The sequence below is a fragment of the Nomascus leucogenys genome, chromosome 11 (genome assembly GCF_006542625.1).
Source record: "Nomascus leucogenys isolate Asia chromosome 11, Asia_NLE_v1, whole genome shotgun sequence".
Taxonomy (NCBI): Eukaryota; Metazoa; Chordata; class Mammalia; order Primates; family Hylobatidae; genus Nomascus; species Nomascus leucogenys.
In genome coordinates, this window is record NC_044391.1 from 107,199,268 (window position 1) to 107,218,983 (window position 19,716).

The window sequence follows — 19,716 nt, forward strand, 5'->3', positions numbered from 1 at the left end:
AAAGTCATTACAAGTGAACTACTTCAAAGTTTACGTACGTATCTGTCAAACTTGCCATGTTATTTTTAGAGTTCTTCTCCTCTAAGGTAAGAAAAATATATTCACAGTACATAGAAAAAAACACAACCACCTACATCTAGAAGAAATTTTCAGTTTGGTTTTCAAAACTAATCAGATGAAGGTCTGCCTAGAAGAAGTATCACTTTGTTGGATCTTGTGGTTTCTAGTCATCACCACATGTGGTCCTCTACACCATCTGGAAGATACTATTGGTTTAAGTGAAATTTAAGTCAGTTGAATTTGAGCCAGCAGTTATATCAGTTGTGGCCACAATCATCTAATCACTCAAATAAAGGTGGCAGGAAGGAAGACCCATTTGAGGGGCAAACTAGAAATGAAAGACTCAAAACATTATGCAAGGACTCCAGGTGAACACTTAAGGCAGGATGGCTATCTTAGCAATCACAGATGCCAATCAGAAACACTTGTTTCCTTAACTGTTTCACAGGCATCTGTGGTCAAGCCTGTATAAGGATAGGAAAAGCATGTCAGGGTAATTTAGAACAGTTAAAAATGCTGGATTCTTTGAAACTAACTTCTTTATGTGTGTGAAGTCAGGGAAAGGAATGGGAAAGGGTGGAGGGAAAACACACACAAATGCACCAGATAGTCTGTGTGTAGTAAGCAACCCAATGCCTTGCTAAAAATATTTCCCTTAAGAGCATGCTCTTTCCTAAATGTTGTAATTATGCAAAATGTTTTCCTCCCTCTCTTCCCCCACTCCCTCCTAGTTTGCCTGCTGCAGACATCAACTGCTTCTGTAGAAACATTCAGGAACCTCAAAGAGCCCCATGCAGCTGTGCCCATCACAGCCAGTGTCCGGGAGGCAGCCCTTCCTTTCCAGGGCTGGACACTCACTCAGAACATCACAGGGTACCCAGTGAAACAACACTTGGTCTCCCATCTAACCAAGTGAGTGCTAAGCAGCTACCCATAAAAACCGCTCGTATGCACTAATCACTTATAAAAGCCACCCAATGCTTCATGAGTATCAGCTCTTTTGACTTTCATTTAAAATGACAGAGACCGGTGGTTCACAACCTTGGATGCACACTGGAATCACCTGGGGAGCTTTACACATTACTAAAGCCTGGGTCCCACCCCAGAATTTCTGATTTAATTGCTCTGGAGGAAACCTGGAAATCAACATTTTTAGAAGCTCCTCAGGTAATTCCAATGCTTGACCAAACTTGAGAACCGTTACTACTCAGTAGTTTTCAAACTTGAAGGTGCATCAGAATCTCCTGCAGGACTTGTTAAAACACAGACTGCTAGGCCCCACCGCTGGGGGTTCTGATTCAGTAGGCCTGGGATGGGTCCTGAGAATGTACATTTCTAAAAAGTCCCAGGTGAAGCTGTTGCCACAGATTTTGGGAATCACACTGCTTTAAATCTTTAGGGAAAAATACATTTAAGAAAAAGAAGACATACATCTGGGGAAGGTGTTCTAAAAAAACTTCCCCATTTCAATGTTTAGAAGGGAACTCCTCGGCCGGGCGCGGTGGCTCATGCTTGTAATCCCAGCACTTTGGGAGGCCGAGGAGGGCGGATCACGAGGTCAGGAGTTCGAGACCACAGTGAAACCCCGTCTCTACTAAAAATACCAAAAAAATATTAGCCGGGCATGGTGGCGGGCGCCTGTAGTCCCAGCTACTCGGAGAGGCTGAGGCAGGAGAATGGCGTGAACCTGGGAGGCGGAGCTTGCAGTGAGCCGAGATTGCGCCACTGCACTCCAGCCTCGGCGACAGAGCGAGACTCCATCTCAAAAAAAAAAAGAAGGGAACTCCTCAATCCACCATCCCAAGTTAGCCTTTGCCCAGAAGGGTAACTTTAAGCTCTGAGGCCACCTCTCCAGGCCTTTCATGCCCCCCAAGCATGATCTCAGTCCCTACCAGGGCTCCTTTCCATCAAATGAGCCCATTGATTTGCTACTGTCATTCATTTATGCAGGAGCTTAAAAGCCCAATTATCCTCCCCCAACAAAAGGCTCCCTTCTTCCTTTTGATTCACATCTAATTACTTCTTTAGATAAATCGTAAAATTTAAAAATCTGTGACAATGCACTAAAAACAACAACAAAACAGACCCTCATAAAAACTGGCAGCAGATGCCTTAAAAAATGTCATAATCCCCTTTACCCAGAAATTTCAGAAACTTAGCTTCAAGAATCAAGAGAACAAGAAAACATTTACAGCTAGATGAATGTTCACGGAATTTGAGAATAATCTGGAAGTACCCACTTTTCAGCAACAGGTGACTAGCTAAATGCATACCCATGAAATGAGTACTGTGCAGCTATTAATGAGGAAATCCCAGTGTAATGTTGGGTGCTATAGAGATGACATTGGCTGTGGAGTATGGAAGGAGATGAAGAGTATGGGCTCTGGAGCCACAGGGCTTGGCTTAGAGTTCTGGCTCTACTCTTACAGCCACGTGCCCTTGGGCACATCTTTTCTCCTCTCTGAGCCTCGGTTGCATTACCCTATGGGGCAAATAGAAATATCTATCCCTTGGGAGGCCGAGGCGGGTGGATCACGAGGTCGAGAGATTGAGACCAACCTGGCCAACATGGTGAAACCCCGTCTCTACTAAAAATACAAAAAATTAGCTGGGCGTGGTGGCGCGCGCCTGTAATTCCAGCTACTGAGGAGGCTGAGGCAGGAGAATCGCTTGAACCTGGGAGGCAGAGGTTACAATGAGTTGAGATCGCGCCACTGCACTCCAGCCTGGTGACAGAGCAAGAATCCATCTCAAAAAAACAAAACAAAACAAAAAAGAAATATCTATCCTATAGGGCTGCTATGAGAATTAAACAATTGAATTTATGCATCTGAAGAACACAAAGCAGTGTCTGAAACACAGTAAGTGTTCAATTTGAGTTAGTGACTATGGTTAAAAAAAAGACTATAAAACAATGAGTCCTGTATGATCTGTATAATCCTATATTTACATATGCACAGCAAAGATTGAAAGACTATGTAGCAAGTTGATGGTTATCTCTGGGCAGTGAGATTTAATTTTCATCTTTTTGCCTGTTTATATTTTCTGAATTTTGTGTAATCAGTATTTATTGCTTGTGCTAAGAATAAGCTACAAGTTTATATTTTAAAGAAAACTAGGCTGGGCGTGGTGGCACACACCTGTAATCCCAGCACTTTGGGAGGCCGAGGCAGGTGGATCACGAGGTCAGGAGATCGAGACCATCCTGGCTAACACAGTGAAACCCCGTCTCTACTAAAAACACAAAAAATTAGCCAGGCATGGTGGTGGGCACCTGTAGTCCCAGCTACTTGGGAGGCTGAGGCAGGAGAATGGCATGAACCCGGGAGGCGGAGCTTGCAGTGAGTGGAGATCACGCCACTGCACTCCAGCCTGGGCAACAGAGTGAGACTCCATCTCAAAAAAAAAAAAAAAAAGAAAACTAGTTCAAATGCAAGCTCCTCCAAGAAACTGACATTCTAGCTCCATTCTGACCACTTCCTTGAAGCCATATGCTATGGAACACTTATGCATCTTATTTGTTCCCAATTACTTTCACCCTAATTAGTAGGTCAGTACTAATAAAGGCAAAGTCACAGGCTCAACCTTGCCTATTGCTCCTGCTCCTAATTAGAGTGAGATGATCTCAGAGACTTACTGAATTGAGTTGGTCCCAAAGGAATTGGGCACAAGAACTTGAGCAGGCTGGGCGCGGTGGCTCACGCCTGTAATCCCAGCACTTTGGGAGGCCGAGGCGGGCGGATCACGAGGTCAGGAGATCGAGACCACAGTGAAACCCCGACTCTACTAAAAAATACAAAAAATTAGCCGGGCGTGGTGGCGGGCACCTGTAGTCCCAGCTACTCGGAGAGGCTGAGGCAGGAGAATGGCGTGAACCCGGGAGGTGGAGCTTGCAGTGAGCCGAGATTGCGCCACTGCACTCCAGCCTGGGCGACAGAGCGAGACTCCGTCTCAAAAAAAAAAAAAAAAAAAAAAAAGAACTTGAGCAGACAGCATACACCCTTGATATATTGATATAAAATGATCTTCTTCACATAAAAATAAATGTTAGGATATGTGATAACCCTGGCTGTGGATAAACTGCTTTATATCTGCGCCCATATTTCTCCTTTGAGGTATTTTTTAAAAATCCAATTAGAAAATATTCCTTTTATGTCCTTCAATAATGCATTTTGTACATAATATACCTCTCCACTCCCATCCCCAATACTCCCTACCCACTGCTAGCTCACTTCCCCACCAGCCCCCTCAAGGTTGGTGAATACCTTAAATTTCCCTCCCATGTTCAAAGTGGCAACCATTTATCATATAACAATAACTACAATGAAGAGTTACCCACCCAAGCACTCAAACTAAGTAAAAAACCTAGAGACATATTTTTAAAACTCTAAGATATCCTTGGACCCTCACTGACATAACTATAAAACATATAAAAACCACCCTCACTGACATAACTCCTATATTCCAGTTCCAGCTGACAGTGTTATATAAACATAACCTCCATTTCTGGAAATGTGGAAATAAGGTGGGTTTGTTTTTTCTCCAAATTGTCCTATACTCTTAAAAAGTTGGGGTCATTGCTAATGAAAATGGCAGCCCTCACCGGGCTTAGGGGCATGCCTTAAACCCTGCGTGCAAAATAATTGAAAATTACAATCAATTAGCTCTCATATTCATGAGCTAAGCAAGATTTAATCTATGATCTCAAATCTTAGCCTGGAAATTGAGCAATTTTAAGCTTGGGTATTATTCAAGAAAAGAAAGAGGAAGGAAAGAAGGTAGGAGAAAGAAAGAGAGAGAGAAAGAAAGGAAGAAAGGAGAGGAGAGAGGAGAGGAGAGGAAAGAAAAGCAGGCTCCTTACCTTCATGGCTGCTAGAGAAATAACCCCCTCTCATGTAGGATGACTGGCAGTTAGGCACTTCTGAAAGGAAAACAGGTGGACACAATCCCGTCAATAGTTTCTGCAGCAGAAGCAGCACATCGGTCAGCTGCAGCTCTGTGGTAAAGCCCCTAAACCTTCTGCTCTGGGGTCATGTCTTTTTGCCTTTGTCCTGGGAAAGAGGTGCCACACCAATAAGCAAGATGGCAAACACCATAACCCACCATCTGAAAGGCAGGCTCTCCTAATCAAGTCACGGGAGGAAAAAAAAAGATGTTTCACTCTCATTGTTCACTCATTTTAGAAACGAGTTAACATTAAATCTGGTGAAAGAGCCAATGGCAGGGGAAAAAATATTGGCTTTCAAAAGGCCAAGCCTGGCCTCTTGCCCATGCTGACTCCTGGGTGTTAGGGTGGGAAGGGGAAGAGGACTGCTTTAGATCTTTTCTAATTTGCTCCCCTTTACTGCTGGTGGTCACATCCAATTCTGCTCCAAGAGGTGGGAGTATTTTTAGGCCAAAGGGATTAGGGGACCTGAAGTTAGGACGCCAGGACCAGCATTGGAAGGGGTAGAGGATTGCAGTTTGGTCCATTTTTGCCATGCTGGGGCTGTCACACTGAAACCAAACCACACTCAAGTGATCTCTTCTTCAGCCATCATGTTATTAGTGTCCATCGGGAGGAAAGAGTAATTTGTGTTGTGTCCATGTGGGATGAGCCATCACCCTGGCAATACAACTCAGATCAAAGAATTACAGATATGGTAACATCTGTTGAGTGTCTTGCTTTAAGGGAGTGGAGTGGGGTGCAAAACCCATCAGGACAGATCAAAATGTCAGTCTTAAAGGAAAAAATGTTGCTGTTCATGCTACTCCTGAGAAAAATACATCAAAGCTTTCCAGAGGAATGCTGATGGAAATGTTTACACACAATCACTACCTCACACTTGGTAATTTTTCTGTCATAAAGCAACAGGTCTCTCCCTTCTGCCTATTTCCTCAGCATTTCCCATAACCAATTGGTGCCTGAATAGATCAATCTATGTATTATCTCAGAGAAGGTCAAGAGCAAATTCCATCCAAAACTGAACCCCAACACTCTCCAGGCTTGGACTCAGAGATGTACTTCATACCACTTCTGAATGCCTACTGCACTTCCTACCACTTACATAGCTTTTCTGTTTTGTTTTGTATTCCATTGTGCATAAACATGTCAGCTCTACTAGCTCCTAAGTTATCTGAGGGCAATTCTTATAAAAATTATAAAAAAATTCTTATAAAAATTCCTGTCCCCAAGGCCCTGCAAGTATAAGACACTGAATAACGAGACAGAAGAGTGCAAGAATGAAGCAATGAATAGCACAATTTGATGCTGACCTGAATCGACGCAGTAATCCCGAGGCTCCTGCTTGATTCCCATTGGTGACTGGAACCCGTGTGCTGGGGGCCCTGGCATGCCCGGGACCCCATGTTCATAGAGTGGGTCATGGTATTCTTGTTTGAATCCCTGAGGGGGCGGGGGGGCTGCAGGGACAATAGGTTCTGACATTTGCCGATGGTAACTGGGGCGATTATCTCCGGGAACTCCTGGCTGAGGAGGGAAGGGGTGGCAGGGTTCAGACAGTTGTCTCTGAAATCTGTAAGAAGAAAGAGGTTTTCATGTTGAACAAAGACTTGATGAATACCTACTATGATCGAGCACTGGGGACTAGAAGTTCCAATTAATGAAATTATTTGCAAAGTACTTAATAATGCTTATTTCTGGACATTTTACCCTCTTCCCAAAATTACATTGTGTATTTCGAAGCTCTTGAGTCAGGAAGTGGCAAAAAAAAAAAAAAAAAAAAAAAATCAAAGCAATGATGTGGTAGCCTCTTATCTTCCATGTGTATATTTTATGCACAGTCTATCTGTATAGATGGGCCAGATTATGTATCTGAATATATGAGACCAATTATTTGCAAATAGCACTAACATATACATGTTTGTTCACTAGTTCATCCATTCTCTCACCTATAGATAGGAGGAATCTTTAAAGACTGAATACAAACTAACCAGTTAGAAAATGTAGTTAAAAAGAAAAAAGAGAGTGAAGCCCATTCATAGTAGCAATAAAAAACATAACATTCCTAGGAATAATCAGGAAACCTATAGGCCATATAAGAATAAAATCTTAAAATTCTTTTCTGAGGAAAAGAAAGAAAAAAGATTTAAGAGAATATATTTAGGACTTTGAAGCTATTGATCCACTGAAAATTAATCTATAAAAGCAAATGCCTTCCCAACTAACTTGACAAAATGATTCTAAACTTTCTTTTGAAAAGACATAAGGACCCACTAGCTATTGACGTATGTCATAAAACTACAATAATTCAAACAGTAATACAACAAATTGAGAGACTGGCAGATCAAAGGAATTTAATGGCAAGCCAAAAACTGTCAAGTATATTCCAAAATTTACTACTTGTTAAGGTTAGCATTTCAAATTAGTTGGGGAAAAAAGTTAGAACCCATTTTATACAGATACCAAAATAAATTTCATATGGATTAAAGGTTCCAATATAAAAAGTGAAACCAGGCCAGGCATTGTGGCTCATGCCAGTAATCCCAGCACTTTGGGAGGCTGAGGCGGGTAGATCGCTTGAGGTCAGGAGTTCAAGACCAACCTGGCCAACATGCCAAAACCCCATCTCTACTAAAAATACAAAAAAATTGGCCCGGCACGGTAGTGGCTCATGCCTGTAATCCCAGCACTTTGGGAGGCCAAGGCGGGGGGATCACGAGGTCAAGAGATTGAGACCATCCTGGCCAACATGGTGAAACCCGTCTCTACTAAAAATACAAAAATTAGCTGGGTGTGGTTGTGTGCACCTGTAGTCCCAGCTACTCTGGAGGCTGAGGCAAGAGAATCACTTGAACCCGGGAGGTGGTTTGCTGTGAGCTGAGATAGCGCCACTGCACACCAGCCTTGTGACAGAGCGAGACTCTGTCTCAAAATAAACAACAACAAAAAAACCTAAAAAAATTAGCCAGGCATGGTTTTGTGCACCTGTAATCCCAGCTACTCAGGAGGCTGCGGCATCAGAATCACTTGAACCCGGGAGGTGAAGGTTGCAGTGAGCCGAGATTGCGCCACTGTACTCTAGCCTGGGCGACAGAGCAAGACTGTCTCAAAAAAAAAAAAAAAAAAAGTGAAACCATAATATGAAAGTAAATATATATGAAAACTTACAAAACTTAGGAGTGAGGGAAAACCTAAGTATCATACCAACAGCAGAAATCATCAAGATAAACCTGGATATACCTCGCTGTATAAATTTCTATAACTTAAAAAGACATCAGAAACAAAACCAAAACACATCAAACCAGGGGGAAAGAATCTGTAGTAGTCAGAAAACATCAGAAACAAAACCAAAAGTAAAACTGAGGAAAAGTCTCCACAGATACAGCAATCTCATTGTTGGCATAAAGAGCTTTTAGAAATTAACAAAAGATGAATATCTCAAGAGAAAAAAATGGGCAAAGGACATAAACAGGAATATCCTTACAGAATAGGAATGGTCATAAACAAAAAGTTTAACTCATTAGTAATTAAAAAAGTAACAAAGTCAAAAGAGAAGTATTTTTCCTTTTAGCTTGGAAGATGAGCAGGCAGTTAATAATTCTGTGCCAGGTACCTGAACAACACTTCAGTCACAGATGATCAGGTATAACTACAAAGATGGTCACCAATGCAGCTGTGTAACAAGGAAACTGGCTATATATATTGTGATAACAGTCATTTGGTTGAAAGCAACCATTAGAAATTACATAATATGTAAATATATAAGGGCTTGGAAAGGTATTTTTGACATATTAAGGAAGGTTGCTAAACAGTACGTAGAGTATCAAAGCTTAGCAAAAATAAAAGTAGTAGTATGGTGTCATATAAAACCACAGAAAGATTGACATTTAGATATTAACACTGCCTATCTGTGGGGTGGTTATAATTTTAGGTGATTTTCTTTTTTTTTGCTCATCTATAGTTTGATAATAAATATGCACTGTTTTTATAACAAGATAGAATAAAAACCTGTTGCTATTAGTCGAGTTTCCTTAACACTTTTCAGCTGTCAGCTAAATCCAGCTGTGTGCCAGCTGCCCTTTCCCTGTTGGGTGTGCAGTGTAGAAGGGAAAGCCTGCCATCCCTTAGTAGGGAAGTGACCAAAGGCAAAGTTTCTTGGCTTTGTTTGCTTATCTGTGACATGGGGATATATTATCCTCCAAATGCTTCTGAAATGATGAAATACAATCATGTCTGTAAAGTATGGTTTCTGCCACAGCCATAATTGACAGACTATAGAGTTTAGGAGGGTGGTTGTGGAAGGTTGGAGATGTGTGACCCTCAGTCCATGAAACAGACAGGAAGCACTAATCTATGTGTATAAAGAAAAGCATTTGTGAATATATACCCTCAGGTAGAAAGTAGGAGCCAAGGTTCAAGGAAAAACAATACAATCCTGTAATATTAAGGCCTTATTCTCTACGTTTAGCTCGAATTCTATTAATTCAAAGAATTCTTGAATAGCTTTAATAAAATAGTTTGAATTTGATTTGAATCAATCTGTGGGAACAGGTGGCCAGCAGATTTCTAGAACATCAAGATTTACAATCTTAAACTGAAGAGATCGGTGTGCAGATAGAACACTGTTTACATCAGGGTATAGCACAGCACAACATACTGTCTTTACTACCCTAACTAAAGCAGCACGGTAAGATCATTTTATAATATGAAAACTACTGGGCAATTTATCCCAGACATCAAAAGCCTCAGAATCTACCTGGCCAATGTCTTAAACAAGTTGTACCAACTATTGAAGGTTCAGTGGGCTGATAGCCTTTCACGGGGCACTGAATGCCTTACGGCAGAACTTCTTCAAGAAACCTTTCAATGGTCTTTGAAGAAGTGTAAATTCCCATCTCAGGTTTACACTTGACATTTAGAACATAGGCACCAGCAGCATGCCGCAAACCTAAAGGGAATTCTTTCAGAAAAGAGAGATGAAGTTGTTTTTTAAAAAAACAACACAAAACAAAACAAAAACCGTCTTGCTCTGTCACCCAGGCTGGAGTGCAGTGACTTGAGTGACTCGATCTCAGCTCACTGCAACCTCCGCCTCCCGGGATCAAGTGGTTCTCCTGACGCAGCCTCCCAAGTAGCTGGGATTTTTAGTAGAAACGGGGTTTCACCATCTTGGCCAGGCTGGTCTTGAACTCCAGGACTCAGTGCTCTGCCTGTTTCAGCCTCTCAAAAGTTTGCTGGGCTTACAGGCGAAAGCCACAGTACCCGGCTGATGAAGATATTCTTTTTATTTTTTGTTGAGATGGAGTCTCACTCTTGTCCAGACTGGAGTGCAGTGGCACAATCTCAGCTCACTGCAACCTCCAGCTCTCGGGTTCAAGCAATTCTCCTGTCTCAGCCTCTCAAGTAGCTAGGATTACAGGTGCCTGCCATCATGCCTGGCTAATTTTTTTTTGTATTTTTAGTAGAGATGGGGTTTCACCACATTGGCCAGGCTGGTTTCGAACTCCTGACCTCAAGTGATCTGCTCGCCTTGGCCTCCCAAAGTGCTAGGATTACAGGTGTGAGCCACGGCGCCCAGCCGAATATATTCTTAAGGCCTTATTTTTGTAAAGTGCCCACGTCTTGTGCTACTTGAAAGGAATGGTAATAACGCCTTCCATTTTCTCTCCCTTTCCCCTCTGCCACCATCCCAGCACCTTCGAAGGTGACCTCCAGAAATCAGTTCCTTTGATAGCTCTGAGATGGCATGGGCTGCTCAGTTCTGTAACCAGAGCCTCTGCAGCTGGCAGGCCGGTGGCCTCACTTCCGCTTAGTGCTCATCTTCTCACCTTCCAGAATGAAACTCTAGAGTTGGCCTGGTATGGCCTCCTCAGGAAAAGGTACTTCCACATGGGCACTAGCCAGCAACCTCATCCCCTCCCCGCGGCATAACTTTAAGGATGCGCAAAGCTTACAGGCCTGTGATCTGCAGAACAGATTCTGTAATTGGGATTGTTCCGTACTGGTTTGTTTTGAGAGAGCGGGAGTGGCCAAGGGGGATCTCAGGGGTAGGTCACAAAGCCAACATATCTGGAAGAAAGATTCTCAGAGCTTGCTGCTGATAATGTCTTTTATGTGCAGAGGTTAGTAAAGTCATTCAGTCCTTGTCCTCAAAATACATCCTGTGAACTTTACTCACTGACCTTCACTTGAACCACCCTCCCTTCTCCAGTCCTTTTGAAGTATCTAAGAATGTGTTGTATATATAATACAGCTACAACAAAGATGCCTCTAATTTACCAAGGCAGGCGATCACTTTCGGTGAAGGCACAGCCTGGTTCCTACCAAACCTCTTCTTCCTCCCCTTAACTTCCTCCCTTCCCTCCACTCCCACCATTAGCCCAACAGAGCGCACGTGTAAGGAACTCACATTTGGTGAACAAAGGGAGACTTCTGACTCTGAACAAGCCTAAATTCAATAGGTCACAATTTAAGGCTTTTTCGGTGCCAGTTTATTTAAAGAACTAGTTATTTATTTATTTGTCAGATTTATATAGCGCCTTTCCTCCCACGAGCTCACCCACACTCCCAACATTTGGTTTACGTTATGAAAACCGTTAGATGCTTTTTCTGCATTTCCTTTCTGGTTTCTGCTGCCAGCACACAGAGTAAACACAACGCTTACAGGAAAAATAAAAGGAGAAAAGGGTCTGACGGAGGCTATATGGTGATTATGGGTGCCAGGTGAAGCAGGGACCGTTTAAAGGCCAGCTGAGAGATGATACATAAAATCTGCCAAGAAATCAACATCATGCACTTAATACTTCTGTTAAAGCTCAGGGAAGAAGATGGAAAATCGAGAAGCAGCATAGCTGGGTAAGAGGCTGTGGCTGTGAAGTCAGAACATCCTGGGCTGAAATCCAACCTTTACCACTTAGTAGCTGTGTGACCTTGGATGAGTTATCTAACTGCTCTGAAGCCTCAGTTTCCTCTCCAAAAAAAATAAGGACAGCCAGGATACCTTGTAAAGATGATGTAAGATAATGTACGTTATAAGGCCCAGCCCTGTTATAACACTGGTAAGTTCTCAATAAACATTATCTTCAACTGCCCCACATTCTCCCCACAACTCCCAAGCTAAAATCAGAAGATATGCAAATATGGCCGAGCACGGTGGCTCAGGCCTGTAATCCCAGCATTTTGGGAGGTCGAGGCATGCAGATCACCTTGTGAGTTCCTTACATGAGGTCGGGAGTTTGAGACCAGCCTGACCAACACGGTGAAACCTGTAACCGTTTCACCGTTGACATGGAGTCTCGCTCTGTCATCCAGGCTGGAGTTCAGTGGCATGATCTCGGCTCACTGCAACCTCCGCCTCTCAGGTTCAAGCAATTCTACTGACTCAGCCTCCCAAGTAGCTGGGATTACAGGCGCCTGCCATCACACATGGCTAATTTTTTTGTATTTTTAGTAGAGACAGGGTTTCACCACGTTGGCCAGGCTGGTTTCGAACTCCTGACCTCAAGTGATCCACACACCTCGGCCTCCCAAAGTGCTAGGATTACAGGCGTGAGCCTGTAGCAGTGGCTCAGGCGTGTAATCCCAGCACTTTGGGAGGCTGAGGCGGGCAGATCACCATGTGAGTTCCCTACATGAGGTCACGAGTTTGAGACCAGCCTGGCCAACATGGTGAAACCCTGTCTCTACTAAAAACACAAAAAAATTAGCCAGGTGCAGTGTCGAATGCCTGTAAACCCAGGAACTCGGGAGGCTGAGACAGGAGAACTGCTTGAACCCAAGAGGCGGAAGCCGAGATCACGCCACTGCACTCCAGCCTGGGTGACAGAGCCAGACTCCATCTCAAAAAAAAAAAAAGATACGCAAATAAAAGAGAAGATCTTAAGGAAGTGGGAGACTATGACACACACAAGCCACGCACAAATCAAAGGAGCCCACTGGTTGCCTTTTCAATATCCATTCTCCTTTTTCAGAAAGAGAATGCTGATTTCTATTGGAGGTGGCAATGTGCCAACTTCACAATGATGTTTATTTTCCTGCGATATAACGAAGAGCCAGACCCTGTCCCTAAACGTACACCAAAGAACTCTGAAACAAGTCCATAAGACCTGCCAACATTGCTGAGACTCAAATGGGCCCATTTAAACTGTTGAGAAGACACTGAGAAATAAGGAACAAAAAGCATGTCCTTTCTAGGCCTACCTGTTTGTCTGACTTCTCAAGATCAAATATGGGAGAGGGATGGTGATGAAACTAAGACATGTCCCCAGGATATCAGATGGTGAAAGTATTAGTTGTAGATATAACATTAATAACTTTGGCTGGGTGTGGTGGCGCACACCTGTAATCCCAGCACTTTGGGAGGCCGAGGCAGGCAGATCACCTGTCAGGAGTTCAAGACCAGCCTGGCCAACATGGTGATACCCCACCTCTACTGAAAACACAAAAATTAGCTGGGCGTGGTGGTGTGCTCCTGTAATCTCAGCTACTAGGGAGGCTAAGGCAGGAGAATCATTTGAACCTGGGCGGGGGGGGGTTTAGTAAGCTGAGACTGCACCACTGCACTCCAGCCTGTGCTATGGAGTGAGACTCTGTCTCAAAACAAAACAAAACAAAAAATATTAGTGTGATGATGAAAAGATTAGGGATAAAGGCAGCGTTATATTTTAAAAACAACATTAAACAATGAAGTTTCTCAGTTTGCAGTACCTACATCATTTAAGGAAGTGTCCTTTAGTAAGTAGTTTGTGTAAAATAAAAGTGATTTTTAAAAAGTAAAATTGTCATAGAAGTTAACATTTACTGAACACCTTCTCTGTCCAAGTGTGATTTTATTTAATCTACCCAATGCTTCTACGTGGTATCTATTATCCTATTTTGAGATGAAGAAACCAAAGTTTGGAGAAGTTGAGTGCCTGCCTGAGGTCACATAGCAGCAGAGCAGCGATTCAACCCCAGATCTGTCAGTCTGTCCAAGTCCAGAGCCACTGGCCTATACTGTTTCTACAATCGTTTTAAAATACTCTCTGGATGAGAGTTAAATAAAAATCATGTAGTCCAGGCAACCAGAAAAATCCCGTACGTTTAGAAATTAAGAAACATATCTATAAAGAACTCCAAGGTTGAAAGAAATAATAGAAAATACTTGGAGCTGAATTTTTAAAATACTGCAAATTAGAACTTGTATGATATATCTAAAGCAGAACTTGGATAGGGAGATCAAATAACTGATGCTCCAAACCAGGATCCTTTGGAGAGTGCGATAAGAAGCTATTAGCAATCACTTCTAAACAAGGCATAGACAGACCATAAGTGACCTGGCAAACTTCCATGTACGGTCACCCCAGCCTTAAGAGAAATTTTATATGGTTTTGTGCTTACATATTATAAAGAAAAAGGGCTAAAAATTAGTGAGCTAATCATACAACCAAAGAAGTTGGAAAAACAGAATAAACCCAAAGAAAACAAAGAATAAAGTATTTTAGTGAGAGCAGAAATCAATGAAACAGAAAACACCCAAGAGAGAATAAGTAAGGCCAAAAGTAGATTTGTTGAAAAGACAATATTGTCTGCCAAGACTAAGGAAAAAAAAAGGTCTATATAAATAATATCAAAAATGAAAAAGACAACTACAGATGCTATAGAGATTTTAGAAAGGGCACCATGAATAACTTTATGTCAATTAATTTTAAAACTCACACAAAATGGACAACTTCTTAGAAAAATTTATTAAATTTATTCAACTAAACAGAAATCCAGGGCAAAACTGTAAAATGTGAAGACACTGAGCCAGTAATTAAAAATCTTCCTACAAAGAAAATGCCAGGCCCAAATGGTGTTACCAGTAAATTCTTCAAAAAGTTCAAGGAATAAAGACTTCCAATTTCACATGAGATATTCTAAAATATAGAAAAGGGAAGACACCCTCTACTCATTTGATGAGTATAGCCTTAATGCTAAAACCTAGCAAGGACAATATAAGAAAGAAAAATTATGTACTTTCTCAATCATGAAGACAGGTGTGGAAGTCTTACATATTTATATTAGAAAACCCAAATTCAGCAATGTACAAAATATCATACAGAATAAACAAGTTAGGGCCAGGTGTAGTGGCTCATGCCTGTATTCCCAGCACTTTGGGAGGACAAGATGGGTGGATCACTGAGGTCAGGAGTTTGAGAGCAGCCTGGTCAATATGGCGAAACCCTGTCTCTACTAAAAATACAAAAATTAGCTGGGCGTGGTGGCGCCCGCCTATAATCCCAGCTATGAGCCCAGATGGCGCCACTGCACTCCAGCCTGGGCGACAGTTAGACTGTCTCAAACAAACAAACAAACAAACAAAAAAAACAAACAAAAAAACTAATAAACAAGTTAGGTTTGTCACAAGAATGCAAGGCTGGTTTCACAGAAATCAGTGTAACTCACCATATTAAGAAATTAAAGGAGAAAATTATTTGATCATCCCAATAGAGGCAGTACAAATGTTTAATTAATTTCAACCTCTATTCATGTTAAAAACTTTCAGTAAACTGAGGATAAAAGGAAATGTCCTTTAGCTTGTTAAAAGGTAACAAGAAGCCTAAGGTAAACAGGATGAAATGTTAAAAACAAACCCTCTTAAGACTCAGAACTAAAAAAACCTCTGCACTCTAACCACTACAAAAACATCAGTCAGTCTGTCAAAGAAGGTTCCATTAAGCATCCATGAAACTCAGTTTTGGATCCCAAAGTGAATCTGTGCTGCCATACACAACATGTTATTAACAGGCGCTTGGAGAAGATATGCATCTGACACATTCACTTTATTCCAGGCCAGGCTACAAATGTGACTTACAGTCAAATTCATTCCTCTCTAAAAATTATTGTACTACAAAATCTGAAGGACAAAAAATGAATAGCAATTTACTTTAAGGGAAATGAACTTTAAGAGAGGAAGAAAAACAAGAGGAAAAACGAGTGTATTAAATCTCTTAATTTATCTAGCATCCTTAAGGAATTGGTAGTTTTTGTTAAATCGAAATTCCAGAAAACTTAGCCCATCCCTTTAAGCTTTGAATCCTCAACAATAAGCACTGAAGGAGACGTTCTTGACATTCTCAAACAGCTTAGGCTGTTTCCTCCTTCAGAAGACACTACCCAGTTGACCTTTTCCTGATGAGTCCAGCACGACACATTATGTTCTGTCAATTACAGCATGCTAGCCTACCACAATACTGATGCCCTTAGGGGCTATCCAGAAGCAGAGGATTCTTCTAGTACAGGAGCATTTTCTTAAATGTTGCTGCTGCTTGGGTTTTAACCTCTTTGGTTGATGTCAAGTGAGAAAGCAGTGTATTCCAAAATTCTTAGGGATACATTTTTCTTAGTGGAGCTTCTTCAGCTGAATTGTAGGGCTTTCCTCAACTCAAGATATAATGAGATATGGTTTAATAAAAGCCAAAAATATATACGGCCAGTACTATAGGCGTAACATAGGAATATTTTTCTAAGTTCCTCCACCCAGCACATGTAAACATCATAAATAACACAATGAGAAAACTCACAAGATTGAGAAGGCTGAAGGAAAAAACGTTTCTCCTCTTCCAGGAGCAGCTGGTCTTTCAGGATAAGTGGCACATGTCTGAACATGTCAAATTACATGTCTTTTCCCCTCTCCTTGTGGGGAGGAAATCAGCGGTATAAATCATGGCTTTCAAACACAGTATTTATCTTCTAAAAATAAATTGAGTTGTGAAGAATTACATGCTAAGACTATGTAAAACATTAAGAATGAACTTTTTTCTTTCTTCATTATTTTCTTAGAGATGGGGGTCTCACTATGTTGCCCAGGCTGGAGAGCAGTGGCACACAATGAGATCATGGGAGTTTTGACCTGCTCTGTTTCTGACCCCTGGGCCAGTTCACCACTGCTTAGGCAATTTGGTGGTCCCCACTCCCAGGAGGTCACCATATTGATGCCAAACTTACTGCGGACACCTGATAGATCGGCATAGTTTACTACAGAGCCCAGGACTCCCGAGGTCAAGTGATCCTCCCGCCTCAGCCTCTCAAGTAACTGGGACTACAGGTGTGTGCCGCCATGTGTGGCAAGGGTGTGCTTTTGACTAGATTACATTTTAGTTATTTACAGTATAATTTTAGCAAACTCTTATCACTATCAATAAACATATACCGAGGACAAATAAGATACAGGGCTAAATGTGGCCTAAAGAAAGGAGTCTAAATCACAGGTTTTTATCCTCAAAGAGCTTACTCTGTTCAACTGAACAGATACGGCACACCCAGCAAAACAAAAAAGACACATGTTAAGCACGTGGGTTTGGATTAAATGATGTAGGAATTTATTAAGATTTTGTAGTTGAAGAGATAGATAGAACTTAAAAGCATAATAAAAAAACAGATAATGTTCAAGGTCAAAACATTATTTATCAAGGTCAATTACGCAGTTTTTATAGTAGACATTAGTGGATGTTAGCAGCCCAAATAAAATCATAACTGAAACAAATGGCGTAATTACACGTCATGAAAGTTTTTGGTTGCTGAATGTAGGACCCTGTATTTGGCTATGTGAGCTTTAGAAAGTCCTTTAACTGTGCTGAGGCTTGATTTCTAACCTGTAAAATGGGTTTTTTTTACTCTATGTCACGGGGCTGTTAAAAGTTTCAAATGAGACTCTATTTACTTCTATCATGCAAAATACCATATATTTATATTAGGGATTTCGTTTTGAAGTAATTTTCCCTCTAATTTTAATAAAAAGTTCTAAGCCGAGAGACAACCTATAGTCACCATAAAAGTAATCTGCCCCACTTTTGGGCAGGCAAAAAAGTTATTAAATGTATGATTATTAAGCTTGATATTATCCACATCTGTAATTTCTATTACTTTTACAAAAATCAAACCAGGGATTTTGGTCTGTCTCATTTTCTGTGTACTATCCAGTATCTAGACGCAAAATCACTGTCATGTTTTTGATGCGTTTTATGTCACACAGATACCACGTGAATGACCATATTAATAGACAAAGGCAGTAGGAACAGAATTTGGTAATATATGCTTTAAATAAAGGTGGGGTGGAATAAGGATGAGGGTAGAGAGAGGTGGATCACAATTTCTTAAAGTGTGACACTATATCCAGGACCCACCCCAGGCCCACAGACTCTATCTCTGAATGTTAACAAGGACTCTGCACTGAAAATCCCCCCTCCACACTCCCGTGGGGACTCCTGTGCACTTTCAACTTTGAGAGGACAGCACTCTTGAGTGGAAACCCACGTGCCCAGTGTTGTTTGTAATCGATTTGGTCGCCTACAGAATACCTCCCCCTTCACCGCAATTACCTCAAGGATCTCTGTATCACCCCAGTGTGTGTGTGACAGCTTTGAATTTTAGACCCATCAGTCCTAAAGGCAGAGTATAAGAAGTCAGTCCAAAATGCACAGGCAGACTTCAAAGAGGAATCACCCAAGAAAAGAAATACCTGCATTCTGGTTCCCTCCTCTCTTCAACACCCAAGGGCAAATAACTCATCAATCCCAGGAATCCAAACCTCCTTCCTTCTCAGGAGGCTGGGTGGACCGGAGACAGGCTTATTTCACAGCTGAGACTGGGGCTACCGTCTCCCAATTCTCCAGGAGAACTAGGATATTTGTCTCCCAACTCAGTTAACTCTTAATACAGTATGTTACATAAGCCCCTTGGATAAAAAACAAGGATTGAGGGGGAAATATTAGATAAAGGAATTTTCTTTTACACATCATGGTATAACAAATAGAAGTTTGCTAAGAATTTCAAATACTGAATATATACTCGACCCCACCCTTCCTCCCCAGTTTCCCCATAACCCTTGCAGAAAATCAGCAAGATGCTGTTTAAAAACACCAAAAAAATCATTGAAATAAAAATGATATCTAGGCCAGAGTTCACAAATTGGCAGGCCTGCAGGGTGATTTTGCCCAGAGAAGTTTTGTTTAGTCTGCAGAGTGGTGTTGTTTTTAATTTGAATCAGTTGCCAACTTAAAAAAAAAATCTACAATTTTTACATAAAAAACCAAGTAACCAAATTCTTCTGCACACGTACAGGTTGTTAGTACAAGGTAACAATTACCAAAAGCTCAGTGGCAGCTGTGTCCTCCAGATAAGCCCCTGGTGGCAATAGAGGCCCACTCCCGAGCCAGCCCCCGCCAACCCCATCAGTGCTCAGCCCTTGAGCCCCGCATAACACAGGCGTTCATGTCCCTTGGCCTAACCAAGGAATAAACAGCAACCAGCCATATTTTGCCGTTCTTAATGGTGACTTTCAGAGCAAAACGGGAAGGGGATCAGAACCAGACAAAGGGACCTTATTTTTACCCCTGTATTTCATCTAGAAATAAAGTGACCTCCAAGTAAATACTGGTAGGCATCTGGAATGGACCAGGCCTGGGAAAGGTATACTCATGTATTCTTCCTACTCCTGCCCCATTGCGGCCCCGACACCGATCCACCTAACGCAAGATAGACAGATAAGAAATACCATGGCCACCATCTTGCATCCTTTGGTAATACTGTTGACAACCAGCCCCTGTGGTTATCTCCTTATCCCAGAGAAACTTGAAATAAAAAAGACAGGCCCCCAGCACATCTTCTAAAAAAGAAGGCCACAAGCATCTGAGATTCTAGAATACCACAAATAAAAAGGTCAGGTTTGGAGTGTGCAGAGAAGGTTCCCTTCA

At 41.8% G+C, this 19,716-nt stretch overlaps 1 protein-coding gene across 1 annotated transcript in view; it reads right to left on the minus strand.

Annotated features, from left to right (window-relative positions):
- The window catches only part of ETV5 (ETS variant transcription factor 5), a 63,671-nt gene that overhangs the window by 13,741 nt on the left and 30,214 nt on the right, over window positions 1-19,716 (minus strand). Inside the window, exons 8-9 of the mRNA XM_003256599.4 lie at window positions 6,316-6,575; window positions 4,922-4,981 (exon numbers count right to left, since the gene is read on the minus strand). Coding sequence (XP_003256647.1) covers window positions 4,922-4,981; window positions 6,316-6,575 — 320 coding nt within the window. The remainder of the gene's footprint in view (window positions 1-4,921; window positions 4,982-6,315; window positions 6,576-19,716) is intronic.